Source organism: Phyllostomus hastatus, unplaced genomic scaffold, assembly GCF_019186645.2.
Source record: "Phyllostomus hastatus isolate PE091 unplaced genomic scaffold, TTU_PhHast_1.1 phas_contig_210, whole genome shotgun sequence".
Classification (NCBI taxonomy): domain Eukaryota; kingdom Metazoa; phylum Chordata; class Mammalia; order Chiroptera; family Phyllostomidae; genus Phyllostomus; species Phyllostomus hastatus.
Window position 1 is genome coordinate 30,972,589 of NW_025333737.1, and position 24,570 is coordinate 30,997,158.

A 24,570-nucleotide genomic window follows, 5' to 3' on the forward strand; every position below is an offset into this window, starting at 1 on the left:
GGGCAGGTAGGCTTGGGAGGGAGCAGGTCAAGCCACAAAGCTTTAGAAGAGTTTCCGTTTGGTGGGGTCAATCTTTTGGCAACACCTGGCAGGTGCTTTCCACTCCTGCCCACAGTGGCCAATGGGACAAAGCCTAAAATAAGTATTTCTAGTTTCTGAGGTCAGCCGAAGGCCAAAGAGCAGCTGTCCCTGCAGCCCAAACAATGCAGAGGAAGGGTGGTGTTACTTTTTAAAGACCTCTGTTACCTGAAATTGCATTAGCCTTTGAACTGTACTTGTCTTCACACGTTTCGGGGGCAACATCAAGAATCAGAAGTGATGGGACGGCAGGCTAGATGCCATGCCCAGGTCTGGGCTCTGCGGGGGAGGGACGGTGGCCGCGAACCACGGTGGTGGTTCTGACCATCACAAGGAAAAGCAGGCACTGGCAAGCGGGTCCCTCCCCCCTCGGCTTCCTCTCCTGAGGCTCTCACCTCCTCAAATTAATCACACATCAGACGAACGAGAGAAAACCTACCAAGGGGAGGACACCATTCAACATTAGTCTCTTCAAGATGGTTCTCATACAAGATTTATTCCCCAGCACCCCTCCCACCCCATCCCCGCCCCAGTTCACAGTGGAGGACTAAGGAGATTCAGAGCAGGATCCCCCATGTACAAGAAAACACCGTCCAAAGAGTTTGCTCTCCTTCCTTCCTTCCCTCCCTCTCGCTCACTCCCAAGGCCTGAAGCTACACACACTCATGCACACTCGAAATCCCACTCCTTTCCCACACCTCCCACCTTTTCCCTGTAAGACATCTGGCTCTACTGAGAGGTAAGGTGTCCACAGTCTGTCTGAGAACCCAGACGTGGGGAGATGCTGTCACCCCAGTCTTCACACAACAAAGGTGCCTGTGGAACAGGCATGTCGCTCTTCTCCCTTCCCACTGTTAACTGTTTTCACTTCCTGGCCTCTACCTCATCCATCAACCAAGAGCAAACATGTTCGCACACTCCCACCTGTAGCATATGAAAATGGGCTCTGTCCAGCATCCCTCACCCAAGTGTGGGGCGTTGGGGGAGTGGTCCCTGAGGATCCGCAAAGGGTTAACGCAGAGAGAGGGAGGCGAGTTTGGCTTCAGCTCTGATCTGGGAGTCAGAGACAGGATGTAAGCTGGCACACGTAGAATTACCAATTGTCTCATGATTTTACTAGGGGCAGTCTAACAGATGCCCCTTAGAGGGGTCTCTGCTCATTACAGACATATTCTTGCTAAATGGGCTCATCCTTAAAAGAGGCCCTACCAAGTTGGGAAGCAATGAAATAGAAAAAGTACTAAAGGAGCTGAACAGGGAGTAAGAATAGCTGGTGCAAGAAGAGCTGGTGGCTCCTGGGATGAACGCCACTGAGCCATCTGTAAAGTGCTACTCTGGCATCCCCCAGGGAACGTTCCTTCTCCAGAGGAGGAGCAGGGGAAGGAACAGGAACACGGGTATGGTATGGTATTGCTTTGCTAGCTGCTCAGGCTAATAGTCAAACGGAGCCAGGGGTTAGCAGCACCAAAGACAACCAGGCAGCTCCCGAAGATTCAGTGAGACCACGAGCTACGGAGGCACTCACCTGCCCAGCCAGCTGACCCCACAGCCCTAGATGACCTGGAAGAGGCCCACCCCTCAGCATGTTCACATTTCTTAGATTTCACAAGCAATGATTTGGAGCACTGGAGTGAGGCCTCGAGAAACGAGGATGGGCTGGAGCAGAGGGAACAGGCCTGCTCTGCAGAACCAAACGATAAATTGCTTAGAAAAAGACAAATCAAATCATGGCTTAGCAAAAGAGGAGGATGACAATGCAACTGTTCCAGCTGCTGCCTGACTCGCACCTCCAGGGAGGTGATGGAGGAGGAAGGAGACGAAGGGCTCTTCTATCACTGAGGGCCCCCAAGCACCCATACCCAGAAGCAAACAGCAGCACCCCCTCAAAGGGGAACCCACGCCCTTGACTACTGTGTTCCCCACGAGTACCATCCTGATGGAGAGGAGCCTCCCCAAGGAAGCCCGCTCTCACTCGCTGGCTGAGCTCAGAAGCGGGCGCCCGGCTGGTGGCAGGGAAGGGAGCGTCCTCGTCAGCAGCCCTCTGAGCGCCAGCCGGGCCACCAGGCACACACACATGTTCAGGGGACAGGACCTGGGTTCTTCCCTTGCCCCTTCACCTTTAGTGGGATGAGGAGAATAAAAACCTAAACCACAGTGACCCCCAAAAGGAGTCTCTGCCTCAGTGGCTCCTGGAACCAGCAGGGTCCAGCTGATTCAGCTCTGACTGATCCAGAAGTTCAAAGTCATCCCCCTCAGCATCAGTGTCCAGGTCTGAGCTGGGGGCCCGGAGGACGCCTCTGGTTGCCCTCCGGGGAGGCGGGCCAGAAGGGCCTGGCTGGGAGGCCCCCGACAGGGCGAGCTGGATCATGCCCTGGGAGACCAGGCCGGCAAGGTTGCTGGTGAGGCTGGATCCGGCAGGCAGGGCTTCCAGCAGGAGCCCCGGCAGTGCAGCTTCGCCCCGGCTGGCGGGGGGCACCTGGGGCTCCTCGGGCCCTGCCGGGGAACGGTACATCAAGCTGGGCATTCCGATGCTGGTGTCATCCTCATCATCCAGGCCAGCGGGATCCACGTTAATGGAAGGGAAGTCTGGAAGGTCTCTGGCAAAGGACTCCTCTGGGTCACTGTGACCATCTAAGTCTGAAAGAACAGAAGGGTGTCTGAGACGCGGCAGCTGCCTGGCTCCGCCCCACAAGCCAGTCCCATATAACCAGATTTCTCCTCCCTGGAGATCAAGGGGCGGGGGTGGGAGGGGCAAAACCTGTGGCACTGGTCAGCTTTTCCCCTCCACTTCTAGACTGCCGTGACCTCTACCGGCCAGAGAACTTCCTCTCTCTTCCCCCACTATGCCCCCACTGAACCTACAGCCTGAGGCGACTAGGGAACTGAGGCTCAAGGAGAACAGCAGTGCCATCCTGGCTGTAGACACACCCCTAAGGCTGCTCTGCCACCCAATCCACTGCTCGGGAAGCAGGAGAGGAGAGGGCAGTATCCCCTATGTCGGGGGAAGCTGAAAGGCAACAGTCAAAGCCATTATCAACTCAGACCCAAGGTCCACCTCACCTTCAGAGCCTTCTGTTAGAGGCGTCTGGCCCCGTGAAAGGTTGAACGTGCCATTGTCCGTACAGGAAACCTCGGCATCTGAGTGCTCAGAGTCTGTGATGGCCAGTTCCCTGGCGACAGTAGAATCATCCAGCTTCGGAAAGAAAAGATCGGCAAGCATGAAGCGAGGATACCGCTGAGAACAGATGCAGTTCCCCAGTAACAGCTTTACCGGTCAGCTGGCCCTGAAGGCTACCCGCAGCCACGAGTGTAACCAGGAAAGCGTGGGGACGTGTCAAAATCTTGCCCGTTTTTAGTCTGCTCCCCCAAGGAAAACACTCTTATCCACCGATCTCGAGTACGTGAAGGGAAGCAGTCTCGGGAGTCGGTCAGCTACTTACTCTTAAGCAAACTTATCCAGAGGATACTTTTCACAGGTGGCCTGGAGGACACACACACTGCCCAACCAAAGGTGAGCAGGGCTCTTTAAAAGATGATCACACCAGTTCCAGAAGTTCTGCCGCGATGGGAGGAGTTAAAGGGAGACATGGAAGAGGGTGTGCTGGTCACCAGGCTCAAATTGAGGTCTACATACAAAGTCCCAACATAACTCTAGCTTTCCTCCTCACGGAGTGCCGGTTACGCTCACGCCTGGGCTCTCACGGGGCAAGGGGAGGGGTCTCTGGACCACGAGCTCTCGGCCTAACTGTGGGTGCTGGATGTTCAAAGGGAGCTAAAGAAAACGAGCCAGTGGTGCAGCTCCCACAGCCAAGGTACCTGAGGACAGAAGGCAGCAAGCTCCTCCTCGCTGTCACTGTGGTCGTCCACGGCTCGTTCTGGGTGCAGAGCTCTGCGGCGCACTACGTAGAGAGAGCAGGAGGCCGTGACGCCTTCCCTTGAGGGGAACCCCCACCCGCTTTGGACTTTGAAGACAGAAAGTGAGAACAGAAGAGAACCAACCCCTCTGAATGTGGGCCTAAGGCTGAGGGCGGGCTGCCGAGCCTAGGTATAGAAAGGTGCGTTGGTAACCCAGAAGAGAAAGAGCTCTCTCCCAAGAGCTCCCCTTCTCTAGGCCACCCCACAACCCTCTTTGCTCTGGACAGATCAACTACCAGACCTGTGAGCAGTTCTCAGGATCACTGAGGGGCAGACTGGACTTCGAGGTGGAGGGTAGACGCTATCACTGAGGCCAAAGGGAGAGGCCCTACCCCAGTTAAGTCAGGCTTTTGAGGGCTGATACTTAATTCGACTGGCCGCCCCAGGGCAAGCGGGGCCTCGGTGGCCATGCAGAGCTCTCTGAAGGCCAGGGCCTAAGGAAACACCCACCCTGGTCAGACCACGGGAGAGGAAAGGCTCTCGCAGCTGTCGTCATCACGCGGGAGGACTGCAGGCTAGTACACTTCTGGCTTCCGAGCCAGCAGTCCCAAGTCATCTCCAGCGGCTCTCAGGAGTGAAGAGAGGCCCGGAGTGGGGGGTTTAAAAGGCCTACTCTGCCAACTAATAACTGTGAGCTTCAATGTCCTCAACTGGAGAAGGAAGGTAATACCACCCACTTCTCAAGGTTGTTGTAAAGGTTCAATAAAATGGTGTGTGGAGAGCGACCAGCACAGCGCATGGGCTACAGAAACCACTTCATAAAAAGCAGCAAACACCAGGGGTGTCTTCACAGTCTTTTACTCGACACAGGAGAGCTTTTCTCAGATTGTTTAAAGTGGGAGCATCTTGAATTCCAAATGAGGAAAACTGGTAAGCCTGCATAGCTCTCCCTGGAATAGAGCATCACTTTGATCTACCACCCGCTGCACACCGACCACACCCTGCTTTCCCACTTTTGGGGACCTACCCACTAGGTCAGACCTATGGGCTTTCCTTCTCTTCCCCAAACTGCCCAAGTGGAAGGAAGCGTCCTCGTTAAACTTACGTTGTCTGTCTCTCTGCTTGGACATCATGTAGCCGCGGACACTGAAGTCCAGCCGCTGCAGAGCTGGCTTCAGCCGCACACAGGCCCGGTCCCACAGCCGGTGGTACACAGCAAGGGGCCACATCATCACCGTGACAACTGAGAGGAGTGGGAAATAATGGCAAAATGGAGAAGGGGCTGCACAACACAGTCCTACCTGCCCCTCTGCCACAGTGTGTCACCGTGGCTCAAACACTCAGTGTGGGACAGTTATGCTTAATTCTGCTGCTCATCTTCACGAGTCTTCCTCCCTCCTACACGAGGGAGGCTTTGTTGGAGGGCAGACGCTAACGCGGCCATCTACAGAGCCGATATACTGAGGGCAGAACAAAGCAGTGTAGTCACTCGCATAGGTATGTCTCCGAGCCACAAACAAGGCCAAATGGTAACAATGGCTCAGAAATTACACAACAAATCAGGTGAGCTTCCGCTATACAACGGCCACAGCCACAGCTACTCAGTTCCTCCAGTCTCGGGCGAGCAGAGTTCACGCCAGCAGGAAGGAATTTACAGAGCTGTGCTCCGAGGGGGAGAACGTACTTACACAGAAGCGAGTAGAGGGTGCCCTAAGAGTTATGTTTTGCAGCTACACAATATACACTGACTCTAAAACTCCCCTCCTCAAACAGGGATAGATGGTCCTTCACCATTGGTAATGCAGTATCTGTTAGTGGGCCCTGCCCAGTTTCTAAAGCTGAGTTGCTGAGATGTGGGCTTTACATGTGGGGAGCCTGCTATACCGGTAAGAAGGTATGTCATAACACTAAACAGGCCATGAAAAAAATAAAAAGGTACAATTTCCCAAGGAACCAAACCGTAAAAGTCCACTCCCCGGACCCAGAGTCGGCCGTGGCTGGGAGAGCTACGCGCGGAGCAGGCGCACAGGGGCAGTGTATGCCATACTTACACATGAAATAGGAGAGCAGGAGCCCGGGGATGTAGCGGCCCAAGACGGCCAAAAAGGTCAGTATCCCGCAGCTCAGCAAGCAGAACTGGGGGAGTCAGGAAACAGTGTTAAGTTTCTGCTACATGGCAGGGGACTGGGGTAAGGACGGGAGGTAAGGCAGAGATGGGATTGGAACAATTCTTTACGACCTATGAGTCAAGTATGGACACATCAGAATGACAGCTGTACCTGTTCCCTTCGCAGTCAAGGATGATTCTCTCTGGGGATCTATTCAAACCCTTTTTATGTGGCTAGCCCTGTAGGGCTGCACCTTTCATGCTGCGAAACTGGTTTGAATAGGACTTAGCCAAATATTCTCTCTGGTGGTGGGTTTTTTAAGGCAAAGTAAAAAAAATAAATAAAACCCAACAACCTGCCACATGCTTCACATGACACAGAATGTACACAAGCAAGTTCTCTTTCCCATCCGGGGGCAGACAGAGGGTCTAATCCAGGAGGCAAGGCCCGAGGAGGAGTCCTCGAGCCCTGGTTTCAGTCCGAGTGGCCGGTCAGAAATCCTCTCCTCCAACTTGCCTCTGTCTCTACAGAAGTCATGGTCTTTTCTTTCTTGAATGAGGACATGTAGTACAGGGTTATTTCAGTTTAGCATGAACTGAACTGAGAAGCCAGAAGTGAAAGGGAAAAAGGGAAGGGTCTTACCTTGCCTGGGTTTTGCCTTTTGAAAAGCAAAAGATTCCTTATGAAAATGGTCCCACTAACCCAGACTTCAGCTACATGGTGACAGAGCTCAGGCACGCTGAGTAACCGAGGGTGTACAAAGCCCCAGCTATGGAGAGAGAAGGGGGAGCTGTGAAAGGAGGGTGCTGAGGGTTCCCCATCTTTCTGCGTAGGCAGCCACTGTTTCCGGGTTTAAGTAAGGACAGGGGAGTGGCTGTCCTAGGTGCTCTGGAGGTGAAGCATGACTTTCTTCTTGGCTCACCAGGTTGAAACTTGAATTTAGGGACTGCGAGGGCAAACTTGTTCTGACGGCTCAGCCCTATGAGCAGGCAGCCCGCTCCTCCCGTGTAAGCCTGCCACTGGCTCCAAGGCCCTTTGTGCTTAGAAGCGTCTAAGGCCCTGCACCAACCATTGCAGTTCACTGTGACTGCAATCTGGGGGGTGGGGGGGAGTGACGTGCGGTCGGACACAACCACCACTGAGGAGGAGGCGACAGTGGACATGCCCCTCGGAGAGAAAACAAAGCAAAACCGAAAATAAACTGTAGCAGAGAAAAATCACTGGGACTGCACATATGGGATGGATGAACCGAGAAATGAAAGCAGGAGCTGCAAGACACAAGAGGAATCTTTGGCTCGCGATAACAGGAACCAGGGTGTTTTCTGACCAGGGAACGTGAAAGAGCCAGAGGTCACAGAAAACACTCAATGACCTGGTATGAAAGCCAGGAGACAGAAGAAGTACGCTGCCTCTTGGTTTTCACACCAGGTCTGGATAACGCAGCTAATTCCTTGGCATGTCAGGTCATGGGACACTGTAAGAAGTTCAGAGACTTCTCTTTTGAAAATATCAGAGAACACCAGCCATCTCAACATATCACTGCAGCCTGAACTTTAGGATTTGTCAAAATGATTACTTGGAACAGATGAGGCTCTCAGTGTGCACTTTGTCCAGAACACAGGGTTAACAACATGTAACCAGAGCATTACAACAAGAGAATCAATCAGAGCAACAAAAATGGATTTAATTAGTATTCCATACCTCTCATTGTCTAATGCGTCGGGTCTTGGCACTACAATATTAAAACAAACACCAGCATTAGTTGGTAGGGAAAACTAAACATGAAAATGTTAGGCTGTTGGTCTGACTGCTCAAGTTTTAATAGGTTTGCGGGGTGGGGGATGAAAAGGAGACACTCCGTTATACTGGCAGAGTTAGGGAGCTGTAGACAAGGGAATGATGCCTGACGCCTGCTCTACTCTCCAGCAGACTGAGGGTTGGGGGTTGGGGGCTGGAGGAGATCCAAATGGAGCAATAGGGCCTCTTCTAATTACTGAAGCTGGGAGCCAAGGTACATACAAAAAATAGTCCACCCCACCCCTCAAGTGTACCTGGTCTGCTCAAACACACCAATGTGCACCAGGTTACTGAGACATAACTACTCCAACCCTAGAAATCTGCCTATTCTTTTAAAAAAAGACATGCATTAACTACAATGAGTGGTGTAAAGTCTTTTGACATGATTCCTTGAAGTCTCTGCAAAATAGGATGGGAATGTATTTAAAACCTGCACACTCTGGTTTGAATATCCTTCCAACACTGCAAAATTAACATGTCCAAAACCCCTATCAATTTTCCTCGCCCTCTCCCCATCCAAACCAACTCCCCTGCCCGACGTCGCCTACCTCTAATGCCTGTAATGCTGTTCTCCTGCTGCCCTAGCTTTGAAATCCCGATTCAGCTTTTACCCCTTATTCTTCTAGCCGCCACTTGTCAGTCTCGATGTGTCTTCCTCCTTCACAGCTCTCCGAGCTCGCCACCATTTGTTCCCACAGACGCCCCCCTGACTGCTCTTCACAACACTGCCACAGCCTCCTACCTGGTCTCTCGCCCTCCCCTTTCTCCTTCCATGCAGTCCTGTAAAATGCTATCATAAACTTAATTTTCAATATCATCTTAGCATGTAGCTCTAATTTTAAAAATCTGCAATGCCCTCCTACTACCTATTGGGTAAAGCCTAAACTTCTAAGTCCAACTGCAAAGGCTTATCAAATCTAATCCCAACGTACTTTCAGTTTCCTTCCCAGCACTCCTCGTAAAGCCCTCGTCACTCCTGGGGAACTGTCGATTCCCTGGCCTCGGGAGATGCTGTGCAGTTTCTGGCTCCTCAGACTGATCAAGCTACTGGTCCCTCTGCAAACACAGTTTTCTCTCTACCTGTCCAAATCTTTTGCTTCGCTCAAGGCTTGAGCTAGGGCAAAAATGCACGACAAACATACTGGTCACAATGCCACCTCTGGCACTGTTCTATGACCATCATTTAACTTTCCTTATGTGTGTATAATCTTTGAGAAAGGAACTGTATCTTAGAATACTTCATATAAATCATAATGCTTAGCTTAATGCTTTGCAAATATACAACTTAAAAGAACACTCCTGAGAGGCAAGTGGACACTGCCTTAGTAAAGACATAGTACCCAGTGAAGTGAAGCATTCTTTAAAAACCTGAGGACTACTTGAGGACTACTTATTCCTCAGGCCAATTACGAGGGCAAGCATGTCTCGGGGGGCCAGGAGAGATCTCCTGAGCTCCAAGGTGGGAAAGGCAGAACCCAGTCCTAAGGAACTACGTGCAATGCTCCTAAAGTAAATAATGTGAACATCAATAAAGGACAGTCCCAGTTCCACATACGCCCTCATGAACGCCCAAAACTAAAGGTACAAATGACAGGAAAGACCACTTCCAGTTCAGAGTGTTCTACATGCTACCAAACTCACCATTTATTTCAGGCCAGATTTTGTTCTTCCATTGATCTATACACACCAGGATCATCGAGCTGAATGCAAGTAAAAATACAAGACGAAGGGATGTCAGTGCAAAGAACCTACAGAGAAGGAAAGACAGAAGAAAGGTCATTATTCAATCACGATAGTTTCAGAAAAGACCCTAATGTGCACAACAGGCTCTGTAGTAAATACACTTATATCCTAGTTTTAAGTGTAAAGGTTTTAAAGTTTAAGGCCTTGAGGAAAATCACTTCAACTTTCTGAATTTCATCTATTTTACCTATGGGAAAGACATAATAATTTGCTTCTATAAAGGCAGAGGACTAAGCCAAATACCCTCTTAAAGAGCCTTTCAACTTTTAAGTCTGTGATTCTGTTAATTTCAGGGAAAAATTCATCCTCAGTAACAAGTGGTTATGATGAAAGGAAACATCTTTCTACCAAATTAGACCTGAGTTTAGGGCAACAAACCAGTAGAGATGCATTAAAGAGCATTTAATTCAAATGGATATCCTTCGGGAACCGAGGCCCCAGAAAGTAAAACGCCTTGTCAAGGTCACACAGAAGCACTGAAGCTATGTCTCAAAGCCTGTTCTTCAGCCCTGGTTGGTGTGGCTCAGTGGTTGCAGCATCTGCCCATAAACCAAAAGTTTGCCGGTTTGATCCCCGGTCGGGGCGCATACAAAAGGCAACCAATCAATATTTTGCTCTCACATGATGTTTCTCCCCCCCACCTTTCTCTCTCTAAAAACAGTGAAAAAAATGTCCTTGAGTGAGGATAAAAATAAAATAAAAGCCAGTTCTCCAGAAATAACACCAATCTGTCTTAAACTTTCCAAAAATTGAAGAAGAGGGATACTTCCTGACTCATTTTATGAGGCCAGCGTGGCTCTAATACCAAAGTCAAACAAGGGCATTACAAGGAAACTACAGACAAACGTCCCTTCTGAATGCAGGTGCAAAACACTCAAACACTAACGAGCTGAATTCAGCAGCATGGTATAAAAGGATTATACACCATGATCAATTCCTAGGATTTATTCTAGGAATGCAAGGGTGGTTCAACATTCAAAAATCAATAAATGTAAGGTATCACTACATTAACAAAGGTACATTAACAAAGTGAAGGAAAAGCTAGTTCTTATTTGAAGGAATCAATCATAATAGGTATTTACAAACAACCTGGGAACCTTGATTGAACATTGTACCGTTGAAGATATTAATTCTTGTTAGTTCCTTTAGGTGTGATAATGTTATAGAAGTTATTTTTAGAGCCCTTATCTTTTAGAGGTATATACTAAAATATTTACGAATAAAATGATATAATGTCTGGGATGGAATGAAACAAGAACTTAGAAATCCCGTCACCAGGGATAACCCTATTCCAATTTCCCACCCCACCACCCAAAGGACACTGTAATTGTACATGAAGTTAAAGAAAGAGAGAGGCTCAACAGAAATAAGCCTCTAGAGCTGACCCAGGCCATTAATCTCTCCAAAGCCAGATCATCCCAACAAACAAGCAAATTTAACAAAGCTAAGTAAGGATAACGGCTCTAGAGCTTCCCGCTCCCCAGTGCTGCCGCTTCTATTCCCCCAGCAGCGGGCTGCGGCATGACCGCCGTTTTCTCCAGAGCACTTCACACAGCCCTCCGGGGAGGCCGTCCAGACTATCTGCAATCTCCACTTCCCAGCGTGTAATTACTAACACTAACATAAACTGGAGCAGGGAAGGATATTAAGCTCTCCTAAGAAAGGTGGTTTTCCAAAGATAATAGCAATAGAAACACTGTTTCTCTAAGACCTGGACTCTTTTAGTAGCCTGAATAGCCCCGTGAAACGCCTTTTATGACCGAGGGCACTGATTCTGAAGGCGAATCTCGTGAAGAGCTTTACGAGTGCAGGGTATACTTTCCAGGTCCTGAAGGCTAACATCTTCCTGAACAAGATCAATTCTGGTCCATAAGTCAATTTTAGGACCAGCTATATCCTTTTATTGAACAAGCCAATGCAGGAACTTCAAAGGAAGAGTTTTTGTGTGGTATGAAATAACATTTCTTGGGAAAATAGTTTCCTTTATATAGATAACAACCTAATTAATAGAAAGACCAGCCCTGGCTGGCATGGCTCAGTGAACTGAGTACCGTCGGCCTACAAAGCGAAAGGTCTCCAGTTCAATTCCCGGTCAGGGCACATGCCTGGGTTGTGGGCCACGTCCCCTTTGGGCATGTGAGAGGCAACCCATGGATGTTTCCCTCACACATCAATGTTTCCCTCTCTTTCTCCCTCCTCCAAAAATAAATAAATAAAATCTTTTTTTTAAAGGGAGAGAAAAGATTACTTCAAACTACTAGCGTTGATCCCTCCAAGGTAACTAGACAGTATCAACGCTCCCTCAGGGGTCTAGCAAAGAACGCAGGTAAGCGTGTGCTCCTTTCCCACGAGCCCTCCACGGGACATTTCTAAACAAAAAGGGAACATCGTTCTCAACAGGTGTGTTTTGGGTATACTGAGGGTCACATTATCGTTGGCACTTTACGGAGGTAACCCGAAAGCCTACGTGTAAAAAACTCTGCAACTGTTTCCAAGGACAGACACACTAATTGAAGATACAGTACTTTTGGGACTAGCATAGGTAAGGGATAGAAGAAAAATAAGGGAAGATCCCTCTGGATAAGTTTAATCCTGCAATGCCTATTCACACAGGCCAAAAAATTTACATGCAGCTGTAACAGTGTACAAGTTTGGTGAGACAACATGCAAAACTTTTCAGCAACTATAATCAGCACGAGAACTTCCCAGCTTAGCAAAAACAACGGCGAATGTAGTCAACTCTGGACAGTCACATGTGAATTATTCCAACTGGGCGCTCACTGCCCACAGGCCATTACTCCTTCTACCCACTGTGGGTTCACAATCAGTTTTTCCTTATGTTTATTTTTCTGACTTCTAAAAAGGAGCACATTCATTGACGAAAGTTTAGAAAATGTAAGTAATCAAGGAAATAAAAATGAAATTAATACACTAACTTGCAAAAAAAAAATCTTTTTGAACCTGAAGCTGATCAGGCCTCTAGACCCAACTACCAATCTACCAGCAATACAGAGCACTGGGAACACATTAGGCCGTGGGTGAGGGTGCAGTCATCGAAATCCGGTCTGTGGGGCGCTCTACGGGATAAACTGGTTTCTTCAACAAACACAATGTAAGGAGGAAAGACGACCAAAAGGGAACCAACAAAGTAAAAGGGGTGTAAAAAACAGAGCAACCAGTCCCAATAATGGGGACTTAGTTTGGATCCTAACTCAAAAAAATAGCTTAAAAAAAAAAAAACCCACAGACATTTATAAGAAAATTGAAAATTTAAACACTGACTGAAATCATTCATTTTTTAAAAGATTTTTTAAAAAGGCTTTATTTATTTATTTTTAGAGATGGAAGGGAGGGAGGAAGAGAGAGAGAGAGAAACATCTATGTGCGGTTGCTGGGGGCCGTGGCCTGCAACCCAGGCACATGCCCTGACTGGGAATCGAACCTGCGATGCTTTGGTTCGCAGCCTGTGCTCAATCCACTGAGCTATGCCAGCCAGGGCTTTCATTAATTTTTTTTACTTGTGACAGTGGTAGTAGTATTTTTAAAGTCTATTTTTCAGACACACACTGAAATGCAGATTAAATAATATGACATCTAGAATTTGCCTCAAATTCAGGGAGAAGATATAAAAGAACTCAGGTGCAGACAACACAAAATTGGCCATGAAGTGAAAATGTGTAAAGCCGGGCATATGGTGGTATGCATTATTCTGTCTACGTATGTTTTAAAGTTTCCATTAAAAAGTTTTTTAAAGTGACCCACTGTCCACATATATACCCCAAAATGTGAAGAGGTTATTCTCTTTAAAGAAATATGCACATATAAAGACCAAAGAAAAGCACATATAATAACTCCATAGAAATATATGGCATATCTGGTTTAAAAACCTTCTTCACTGAACAATACGTAGATATGCTTCCCTATGTCCTCAGAAAAACATCAAACACTTTTAAAATGATTGCATCATACATATATACATTTAGTCTTTTAAACCTTTCCCTAATTGAACTAGGATATTTCCAATTTTTGATGTAGTAAAGCTGAACTATACATCACTGAGCATAAATCTTTGTCTTTACTTATGATTAATTAAGTAGAATTACTAAGTCAAAAGGCATCAACTTTTTTTTTTAACAATGTTGAGATATAGTTTGTACACCATAAAATTTTACTTTTAAATTGTCTAAGTCAATAGTTTTAGGATATGCAGTTGTACAACTATCACAATTATTTGAGAATGTTTTCATCACCCCAAGAGAGAAACACGTAACCATCAGCAACCACTCCCCATTTTCCCCATCACCTGAAAAGGTATTAATTTTTTAAGTTTTTTTAAAAAATGATTTTATGTATTTATAGACAGAGGGGAAGGGAGGGAGAAAGATAGGAGAGAAACATCAGTGTGTGGTTGCCTTTCACGTGCCCCACACCGGGGAACCGGGTCTGCAACCCAGGCATGTGCCCTGACTGGGAATCGAACTAGCCACTCTTTGGTTCACAGGCCAGCACTCAATCCACTGAGCCACACCAGCCAGGGCCACATGTCTACTTTCAATCAAAGAAGACACTATTTCTGGGTTCCTCTGTAATTGCACAGTAAGTCTGTCTCAGCGACACTTCAGAACAAAGCATTTCATCCTACAGGGACAGAAAGCCCACGTAGTGTGCAGTACTTGTGGCTCCCTGGTTAGTGAGCCAGTCGCTGTAAATTAGAATGAAAAATATTAACCCAGCCTATGTCATGCAGTGATAGTTCCGCTTGCACAAAACCAGAAATGAAACCACGAGCTGCTCTGACCTATCTTATGTTAATGAACAGAAAGCACCCAACCTTATAATTAGGACAGATCAAAACTGATGGCAAAAGGGCCAAAACAACAACAACAAAAAAAGCCAAGGCATCCTCAGGCATCTTCTTGGCCACCCAAAGCAACAAGAACCCTCTAAAGACGACCATCAGAAACATTTACGCTACAGATTTCTTCTGAAATTTGATGGGTACATGTTTTTCACAGGGTAAATGTCTTGACTTAAATGTGTCCTCCCTTCCATTTCCTGTTCCTCATTAGTGTTTTTTTACTCAAATGCTAACCTTTAAAATCAGCATTGCTATACATCTTTAATCACTTTTTGGGCTATTTTTTAATTTGGGGAGATTTTTTTTTTGGGGGGGGACACACTGTTTTTTTTTTTTCATTGGTTAAAACAACAGATTCCATAATATTCGCTAGAATGTGATATGGTTAACTCAGGTGACTGCAAAAGCAGATCCCAACAGAGAATCAGCCTGTGGATTGCTCCAAATTGCCACCTGCAATCGAAAGACCCCCTGGAATCACAGAATGCTGAGGACTGGAGAGGAGCTCAGGACCGCCCTCCAGCCCTCCTTGAACCGTGCGCTCTGCACACACTCCCAGGGCTCCTAGTCCCCCCCCCCCTTCTCCTCCGAGGTCTGTGCCAGACTCAAAAGTTACTCCAACAGGCTCTTTGCTGATCCTCGCAGGAGACACTCTTTCTGTCTTTGTATTCCTCCCCAAATCATTCTTTTACGGGTGGTGTTGAGGATAATGAAAAGACAAGCAATTGGGGAAAAAAATAAAATTAAGAAAAAGAAAAAATAAAATAAAACAAAACAAAATACAAGCAGTTGGAAATGAAGGCCTGACATGACTATTATCATCCTAGTGATAATAATGTATCAGTACCAGAAGCCAAATGGGCTGGAAGAGCTCTCATGTAATCACCATAATTTCTGTGAAAAGTGAAAGAAAATGTTTTTAAGTGAAAGCCTTGAAATACTGTAGTGGCAAGACGCCTACATCTATCTCTCTTTTATGCTGTTGTCTTTTCATTAAGATGTTAAGAGGGCACACTCACAGGTAAAGAAAAGCTCTCACAGAACACCAACAGTTAAAAGTCACCTCCCTGAATCCTGATTTTTTTGCACTCCTACCCAATCTTCTGAACTTCAAAATGTATAAAACGCTTCAGATAGTGATATATCATGATTCAAAACAAATAAGGAAATGATTTCTCTCTGACCTGAGCCAATGATCCTCCTCCATCTCTTCAACACTTAAAATGTCCAAGAATTAAACAGTCACTCTTTGACATTCCATGGTGAAATATTAACACCCACATTCAATACGATGCCACTGGAATGTGAAGTCTGACTTTCCTTTTGAACCTCAAACTACCTTGCAGGAAGCACATTTACTAATACGATCAATTCTGTAACCACCATTGCCACACTGGATTAACCGCTGGGGCCTTAATGCTGTCAATCATTCCGCACCCTTCACAGGCAATGGTGCATCCATTTGTTTTCGGTGTCAGTCACACCCTCATTTTGCTGTCTCTCTCCCCCACCTACTTAGAGTGCTGTTCTGGATACACAGCAGGCGAGAGACCAGCAAATGCATGAGACAAAGACCAACCACAACACTGCCCTACGAGACGAGCAGGCAAAGGGGATCTGAGATTCTAAACACAGCATATTAATAAAATTAAGTAAGTACTGTTGGGCTTACACTGTAACATCAAAGATGTGTCTCAGTCAGAGCAGCTCCTTGTATGTAGATCTCCACCTGTATTCTACTCCAAAATTCTCTCTCGGGCTAGGGGCATAGAGAAAGTCCCCTCTTCAAAAATACCCACTTCCACGCTACTGATCCATGTACATTAATAAACCCTGAGTTTATCAGGATTCATTGAAATCCTGATCAAGTTTTTATGTACTAGCCAGGCACATTTTGATACAAAATGGCTTATTGAGGACCACCTTTTTTTTTCCCCTACGAGTAACAATCCCAAATATGAGAAATAAAGTTTGGACTGGATGGTCTGGGCTTGAGGTTGGGATGGGGACACAGAAGGAAGCAAAGAAAAGGTCATTTTGGTAAACACTCCTGAACGAGGTTACAGAGAACAGGAGAGAAGTAGGTACCAGGCATCAAGGAAGAAATACTACCCGCGCCCCAAAATAAAGAATGCTATTTTTTTAAGGTTGTTTATCATCACACTTGCTAAAGACTCTGGAAGCAACAAATGGCAGAAACTACTGTGACAACTTTAACCCGAGTCTCCTTCAGATCGTGAGAGGATCGACTTAATAGACGCCCATTGTGTCTTCCTGTCGATGAACTCAGAATGTTTTTGCTCCAGCTGACAAAATCTTCTTTCAGAGAAAAGATAATAAATGCTTGAGTTTTAAAACCACGAATCTTAAGAGGAAAGCGATTTTGAGCAAAACCAAAAAAACTTTTGGGAACACATACCTTGTTGTTTCAGGCTTATCCATAATACTTTTATTTCATTCAGGTGCACAAGCCCCGCCCCTACTCCTCAGTTCCCAGGGAATTTGATCAATAATAGATCCCTGCCTGTGCGTGGCAGGTCGATTGAAGACCGAGGTCCACTTTAGATAAGGACAACTAAGAGAAGCAGCAGTTCCACTGGAACAGAGCACGACACAGATTCTTCAAGTGTATTTTAGTCCCACTTTCCCAGCTCAGGAAAACTTATATTATTGGACATCCTCAATTTCCTGGCCTCTAAACCATGGCTACAGATGCCTAATCCCCTGGCACGGGAAGGAGTTGCAATCCTCGGTGGCTTTCAAAGGGGTGAAATCTCACCATCACTGTTTCACAACCGTTCTTTAAAAGCTTATAACTTTCTCTCAAGTTGCAGTTCTGGAGGCTCTGACGCTCAGACTTCACAAACTTCCCTGAGTGGGCGAAAGGATATCTAAACACGCTCACTCCAATTCATACCGCTCGAGCAGATTTCCTTATCACAGCCTTTCAAGACCTCAGGCATCTACCCCAGTAATAACTACTACAATCTCTGGGGAGCCTTCCAAGCACCTACGAGCAGACAAGAGAAAGAAGGTGGTGGCCTTAAAGGACACAGCTTTCCCTGGCTAAAATGAGGCGCTCTCGCTCACCGCGGGCGGTTCGAGACGTTAGCAAAAGCTCCCGCCAGATGTGCAGGACGAGGCTGCGGGAGGAGGCAGAGCGGGGAAGACACCTGGGAGGCCCTGCGGAGAACTGCGGTGAGAAGCTTGCAGGCGGGAGTGGAGGGAGGTGAGGCAAAATTAAGCAGGGACAGGAAAGAGCCAGTGCAGCACCTTCAACAGGGAAGGCGAGAGGTGGAGCCCTAGAGAAACCTGACGGATTCGCGCCTCGGTGGGTTTCCGAGGGTCCAGTTTCTCACCAGAAAGTCGCGTTCAGCCCCAGGCACCACAGGGCGCTCCTGGCTGGCCGCTCCCACACGAGGGCTGCCTGCACTCGGCTCAGCAGAGGCTCGTAAGGTCCCAGCACCTTCACCAGGGCCCGCTGCGCCGCCTCAACCTGCTGGTCCCGCTCCAAGGAGCCGGACGTAGCGCCGCGACCCCTGAACGTCGGCCCCGAAGCTGGGCCTGGGGCCGCGGCCACCCCCTCTGCCTCCGCCATCACCCCCCGGCAGCCACCACATCCGGGGCCGCGGGCCGACAATCACAATAACACCAAGTGCGCAGACGCGCGATTCCGCGGGAGAAGTGGCTTCCCTCGACACCGCGCCTGCGCACGGGCTCGAGCTCGCGTCCAATGGAAGGGAAGAACGCTGCGTCAAAGTGCCTCCCCTTCTCTCGGGCGCTGAGCCTTCCAGAGGTACGCACGCGCAGTTTGCACGACTGAAGCCGAATGAATAAGGAAGTGCCATCGCCAGAACTCAAATGTCATTGGAGCGGAGAAAGTTCGTGGGCGGAGCGGGTTGTTTGGCGCCTGCGTCATGCGGTGAGCGGGCTGGCGAGCTACGGCTTTCCCAACGGGGAGCGGCTGCAACGCAGGTTCCTGAGGAGCGATGCCGAGGGAAATCATCACCCTCCAGTTGGGCCAGTGCGGCAATCAGAGTGAGCGAACCTCCGGTCCCTCCACTAGCCAGGCACCTTAGATTCAATGGGATCTCTATGTGGGGTCCTAGACTCCGATCTGCCCCTTCCCAGGATCGTAAAGGCGGGACGTGCCTGCCCCAGTGTCCAGTTGCCCCAACCACAAGGGGCCTTTCCCTGCCCAGCCCCTGGCATACGGCCCTTTTCTCTGTCAAGGGTGACGCCTGGAGCTTTACTTCCTATCGCTCAGTCCCCTAGCTCTTAGTTGAAACCTGCCCAGACCCAGATATCCTCTTTCTCCTCCGCCCAGTTGGGTTCGAGTTCTGGAAACAGCTGTGCGCCGAGCATGGTATCAGCCCCGAGGGCATCGTGGAGGAATTCGCCACCGAGGGCACTGACCGCAAGGACGTCTTTTTCTACCAGGTGCTCCCGGCGACTTGGCCAGGGGGATTGGAGGGAAAGGCAAATGCCTGGTAGTGGGAACCCCTCTGGGCTGGAGGAGGGAGGACACACAGGAGCCAGACTTGGGAGGACTGGGCAGGCCTTTGCTGATTGGGTTTCTTCCTGGACCGCCGTTGACAGGCAGACGATGAGCACTACATCCCCAGGGCTGTGCTGCTGGACCTGGAGCCCCGGGTGATCCACTCCATCCTCAACTCGCCCTATGCCAAGCTCTACAACCCAGAGAACATCTACCTGTCGGAGCACGGAGGAGGAGCTGGCAACAACTGGGCCAGTGGATTCTCCCAGGTCATTTGCTATCCCCTGGCAGGACCCTCCACACCCTTCCTGTGTGGGGACAGCCTATGACCCCCAGGAGATGAAATCAGATGGAGAAAAGAGAGGGAGAGAGAGACTCCAAGGGGAGTTCTTTTCTCTAAGTCAACTGTGTAATATTATTGAGAGACTACACTAGCTAGTGCTGTGTGCCAGGCCATATTAAGCGATTTACATATATTAACTTATTTAAACTCCTGAACAGCCCATAGATACTTACCTGCCTTTCCAGAATTGAAAAAAAAAAAAAACTCTGAAAGCAAAAGACGACAACTCATTTAGCAGCAAAACCAATTCTCAGTGAAGACAAGCTATTTTATAGTTTCTATCCAATGTATTGTCATTACTCATGCTTTCCTTGCAGAACTATTAATATGTTTGATTAGCGCACCTCAGACCCCCACTGGCATTTTAACGCACGTATATTATATGTCCCATATTACCTTTCTAGAATCTGAATATTTGAATCCCAAAACAAGCCTGAAAGATTTTAGATAAGGGCATGGGACCTGTATTATTACCTTTATTATATGTGCAAGGAAACTGAGCTATAGAAAGACCAGGTAGCCTGCCCAGAGTCACTCGGCTAAATGGAATGAGAGCTAACATGTGAACCTGGGCAGTCTGGACATGAAATGCCTGCCCCCAGCCACCGTGCCACACCGCCTCTCAATGCAAATAGAAAGCAGGGCCACTGTGCGCCGAAAAAGGACTTTTAGGTGCTAAAAGGTGAATGAAGGGTGGCATTCTTTTTTTTTTAATTGATTTTAGAGAGAGAAAGGAACATCGATTTGTTGTTCCGCTTATTTATGCATTCATTAGTTGATTCTTGCATGTAACATGACTGGGAATCAAACCTGTAACCTTGGTGTATGGGGCAACGCTCTAATCAACTGAGCTACGAGGCCAGGGCAAGAGTGCCTGTTCTGAGGTCAGAGTCCTTGTCTCATGGTCCCACCACTCTGACCTTCCCTGTGTCTGTGCAGGGAGAGAAAATCCACGAGGACATTTTTGACATCATAGACCGGGAGGCAGATGGCAGTGACAGCCTAGAGGTGAGTGTCTCGGGAATGCTGGTGGGAATCAACGTAAGGCAGGCTCAGTAATCCCCTGTAGAAGCCACCTGTTGGGTACAAGACCCACCCTTGTATCCTTTCCACTGGACAGAAACCACCAGTCCTTCCGGGAACTCAGACAGAGTCTCCTAAGTAGTGTGTGGGGGGCTCGGGAAGACAGGAGTCTGGGAGACTATGGGATGGGTCCAGTATGAAATCCTGCCACACGACACCTGGACATTGACTGTCCCTTTCCTGTGCAGGGCTTCGTGCTGTGTCACTCCATTGCTGGGGGGACAGGCTCTGGCCTGGGCTCCTACCTCTTAGAGCGACTGAATGACAGGTATGTCTGTGTTTCCAGGGGCTGGGAGGACTTGGTTTCCCAAGTAACTGGGAATCCCTCCAGATATACCTTCCTATTCACTGGAGCAGGAAAGGGACTTTCTGATTTCTCCTGGAGGGAGGAAAGTCACGATGCAATGACTGAGAACCCGATTTCCTCCTGGGGCTTGGACCGGAGCCTAGAACCTGGGCCCTAGATGAAGAGATGAAGGTTCAGGGAGTCTGGACGGGTTGGAGTTGGAATCTCTGATCCTAAGATATCTCCCTGCCCTTGGAGAAAGTTGCAGACCTCCAAAAGTCAAGTCTCTCTTCTCTGCTGACCCTGTGGCCCCACATGATTCTCCTCATCCAGATTTAGCTGCTTGCAGAGACAGTTGTTGGAAGCCTCAGGTCCTGACCCTCTTCTCCCAACCCCACCAGGTACCCCAAGAAGCTGGTGCAGACCTACTCAGTGTTTCCCAACCAGGACGAGATGAGCGACGTGGTGGTCCAGCCCTACAACTCCCTGCTCACGCTCAAGCGGCTGACCCAGAACGCAGACTGTGTGGTGAGCCCTGGAGTCCACCCTTCCCAACTCCCAACCCCCCTTTCTCTTCCATCACTTTCATGCACTTAAAAATTCCATTCTGAGGCCTCCTTCTGGTCCCCGGTACTGTGCAAGTCCCTTTTGGATGGGTCTTTCTGGCCGTGAGGCTCAAGGGAAATTAAACTTCAAAGCCCCGGCACAGGCAGAGCTCCTGTTCTTTCAAATCCCCAAAATCCACCACCCTCTTCTGTCCCCGCAGGTGGTGCTGGACAACACAGCCCTGAACCGGATCGCCACGGACCGCCTGCACATCCAGAACCCGTCCTTCTCCCAGATCAACCAGCTGGTGAGCCCCCACTCCTGGGCTGCTTTGGACTGGGACCCCACTCTACTGGAGTGCTGCCTGCAGAGGGGAACACCCCCCAACCAGGCCCACCCACGGCGTGCTGTCCCCGTCCCCAGGTGTCCACCATCATGTCCGCCAGCACCACCACCCTGCGCTACCCTGGCTACATGAACAACGACCTCATCGGCCTCATCGCCTCGCTCATCCCCACGCCACGGCTCCACTTCCTCATGACGGGCTACACGCCCCTCACCACGGACCAGTCGGTGAGAGGGGCCTCAGTGTCCCAGGCCCGACTGCCCCTGGGCCCAGGAGGCCCCACCTGGCCTTTCCCTTCTCCCTGCTGGCCCAGCAGGCTCTGTGCTCAGGGACCAGCACTGACTAGACCACTTCCTTGCTGACTGGCTCTCCTCTCCCCGCTGCCTTCGGCTCCCTGCAGGGCCTGGGCTGTACTATGGGACCTCCTCATGCTCCCGCACAGGGGCGTGAGGTTGCTGAGCTGAGCACGGCTCCGATTCCCGACCCCACAGCAGAGGCTCAGTATAGACCCGAATCTATAGACACGGCCCAAAGAGACCACACTGCCCCCAGTCTGGTGGGGGACACGTGTGGCCTGCTGTCCTCTGTCCATGCGTCTGTGGGCTGTGCCCTGAGTGCTGGCCTGGTCCCTGTGGCCCACTGTCCCCTCAGGTGGCCAGCGTGAGGAAGACCACGGTCCTGGATGTCATGAGGCGGCTGCTGCAGCCCAAGAACGTGATGGTGTCCACCGGCCGGGATCGCCAGACCAACCACTGCTACATCGCCATCCTCAACATCATCCAGGGCGAGGTGGACCCCACTCAGGTAGGTGAGGCCCCTTCGTTCCACCCCTGGAACCTGCAGGGGTAGAGGAGAGGCGACCACCACCACCCCTGTGCCCTCCCCCAGGTCCACAAGAGCCTGCAGAGGATCCGGGAACGGAAGTTGGCCAACTTCATCCCCTGGGGCCCGGCCAGCATCCAGGTGGCCCTGTCCAGGAAGTCTCCCTACCTGCCCTCTGCCCACCGGGTCAGTGGGCTGATGATGGCCAACCACACCAGCATCTCCTCGGTGAGTTTCACGGTTTGCACCTATTTCCCCATAATAATTTTCCTGGTTGTGCCTCACCTCTCTGCATCCCTGCTGTTCTGCTTCTGGCTTTGGTTTACTGTGAAGACAGCCCAGCCCTGCCTCCCTGGCTCTCGGGGCCATATTTTCCCTCCAAGTTCTTTGTGACCCTTGCTCTCTGCACACCTCAAGCTCTTTGAGCGGACCTGCCGCCAGTACGACAAGCTGCGGAAGCGGGAGGCCTTCCTGGAGCAGTTCCGCAAGGAGGACATCTTCAAGGAGAACTTCGACGAGCTGGACACGTCCAGGGAGATCGTGCAGCAGCTCATCGACGAGTACCACGCAGCCACACGGCCAGACTACATCTCCTGGGGCACCCAGGAGCAGTGAGCGCCCCAGGACAGAGACCCTCCTCTGCCTTACTGGTCGGCTTAGGCCTCGCCTGGCTGACCACCCCTCTGAGCACAGATCAGGGACCTCGTACATTTCTTTGTCATAAACACACACACTCTCTGTTGGCCTGGGGACACGTTCATTTCTCCTTTTATGAGACTATTTATGTGTAATAAAGCACTGGATATAAATCACTGGTCTCTTTGAAGGCTTGGAGAACTGGAAAAGGGAAACACCTGTTCTCTCTCCATCGCTGGCAGGACCTTCCCCCACTTCCAGCATCTTCAGCTCTGAGCAGACAGCCACCCCCCACTTTTCCTTCTGCTGCCTGGATTTAGAGAACATGGGTCAGGTGAAGCTACCTGAGAAAGGTGTTCCCAGGGTAAAAGGGCCCACAGATATTACTTTGCTCTCCGACAGTGTCCCAGTTCCTTCCCACCCCTCCCTGTCGCAGGTGACCATTCCGCCAGTTTTGCATTCCCACGTCAGAATGTCCTGCTGCACGGCACAGCAGAGACCTGCGGCTGCCACCCCCACCACCAGGCCCCAGGCAGGCAGTGCAGCCAGCCCCAGCGCCTTTGGTCTTACAGTAAGTGGGGCGGTGCTGGAGAGCCACTGGTCAGGCAGCTGGGGCCTCGGACAGTTAGCCCAGGACACCAAACCCGAAGCCTAGACTGTAGGCAGGACCCAAACTGGGTCTCGGGTGGTCTCATCACTGAGAGGGCCAGGGCCTTCCACATCGGGTGGAAAGTTGCAGGGAAATAGTATATACAGAGTGATCTAAATCTTTGGGGTCAAAAGGGCAAAGCAGGCTGTCCCTAGACCATGGTGGGTTGTCAGGGCCCCTCTTAGGCCCCCACACACCCCAAAGGGGAGGCCCGTAGGAGCAGTAACGTGTGGGCACTGCACTAAGTAGTAAACATTTTGTTTAATCCCCGGACACCCTCTGAAGTGGTAGATGGTATCATTAATCCCACTTTATAAGTGAGGAAACAGGCCGAGAGTCTAATTGACCCAGTCAGCCCGCTAGTAACCGGCAGAGCTGGAGTCCCACCCCGGCCGGCCTGACTGGCAGCAGTGGTCCTGACCGTCGGACACCACCCTGCCTCCTGTGGCGTCTTACAGGCCTGGTGTGGGAGCATCCCATCGCTGAGGTCTTTTGCAGCCATTCCTTGGTCATCCTAGGGCGTGAGGACCTTGAACACCCGTGCAGATGCAGTCCAGGGAAGGAGGTGTCAGCCTCACCTGGCTGCAAGTACACCTACGAAGTGTCGCCATCACCAGGTCAGAGCAGCTGGGGAGCTGTGCCTGCCTCCCTTCTTACCCTCAGCACCCCAGGCTGTCTGGGGCCAAAGCCAAAGGTTCAGGCCCAGTGGAGGAGGGGCCGGGGCTGGCAGAGGTCAGCACACAAGGGAAGCACCAGCCCTGAAAGAGTTGTGCAGCTCCCTACGGAGACTGAAGAACACCCAGGAACTTTGGACAAATGAATAATTTTTTCCCTCTTGCTCACTGTTGGCCTGGGACACGCTTTTGTTCTCATGAGCCTAATTATCTCGAATAAAGCTCTGTAAACACAGAGAACAGCACAC

The 24,570-nt window shown here is 49.8% G+C and overlaps 2 protein-coding genes across 2 annotated transcripts; one reads left to right on the forward strand and one right to left on the reverse strand.

Moving 5' to 3' along the window:
• Positions 1–601: 601 nt before the first annotated feature.
• On the reverse strand, positions 602–18,119 carry RETREG3 (reticulophagy regulator family member 3). Its single transcript, XM_045836685.1, has 9 exons — positions 17,799–18,119; positions 9,480–9,586; positions 7,743–7,773; positions 6,684–6,810; positions 5,985–6,069; positions 5,039–5,176; positions 3,895–3,977; positions 3,139–3,271; positions 602–2,715 (listed from the first exon to the last, which is right to left on the reverse strand). Exons 1-9 carry the CDS (start codon positions 18,035–18,037, stop codon positions 2,258–2,260), a joined length of 1,401 nt encoding a protein of 466 aa, XP_045692641.1. The 5' UTR covers positions 18,038–18,119; the 3' UTR covers positions 602–2,257.
• A 221-nt stretch (positions 18,120–18,340) lies between these two features.
• On the forward strand, positions 18,341–23,172 carry TUBG1 (tubulin gamma 1). The gene is made up of 11 exons (XM_045836681.1): positions 18,341–18,477; positions 18,767–18,879; positions 19,039–19,206; positions 20,220–20,288; positions 20,552–20,631; positions 21,051–21,177; positions 21,416–21,502; positions 21,619–21,768; positions 22,193–22,345; positions 22,430–22,591; positions 22,781–23,172. Exons 1-11 carry the CDS (start codon positions 18,429–18,431, stop codon positions 22,976–22,978), a joined length of 1,356 nt encoding a protein of 451 aa, XP_045692637.1. The 5' UTR covers positions 18,341–18,428; the 3' UTR covers positions 22,979–23,172.
• Positions 23,173–24,570: the final 1,398 nt, after the last annotated feature.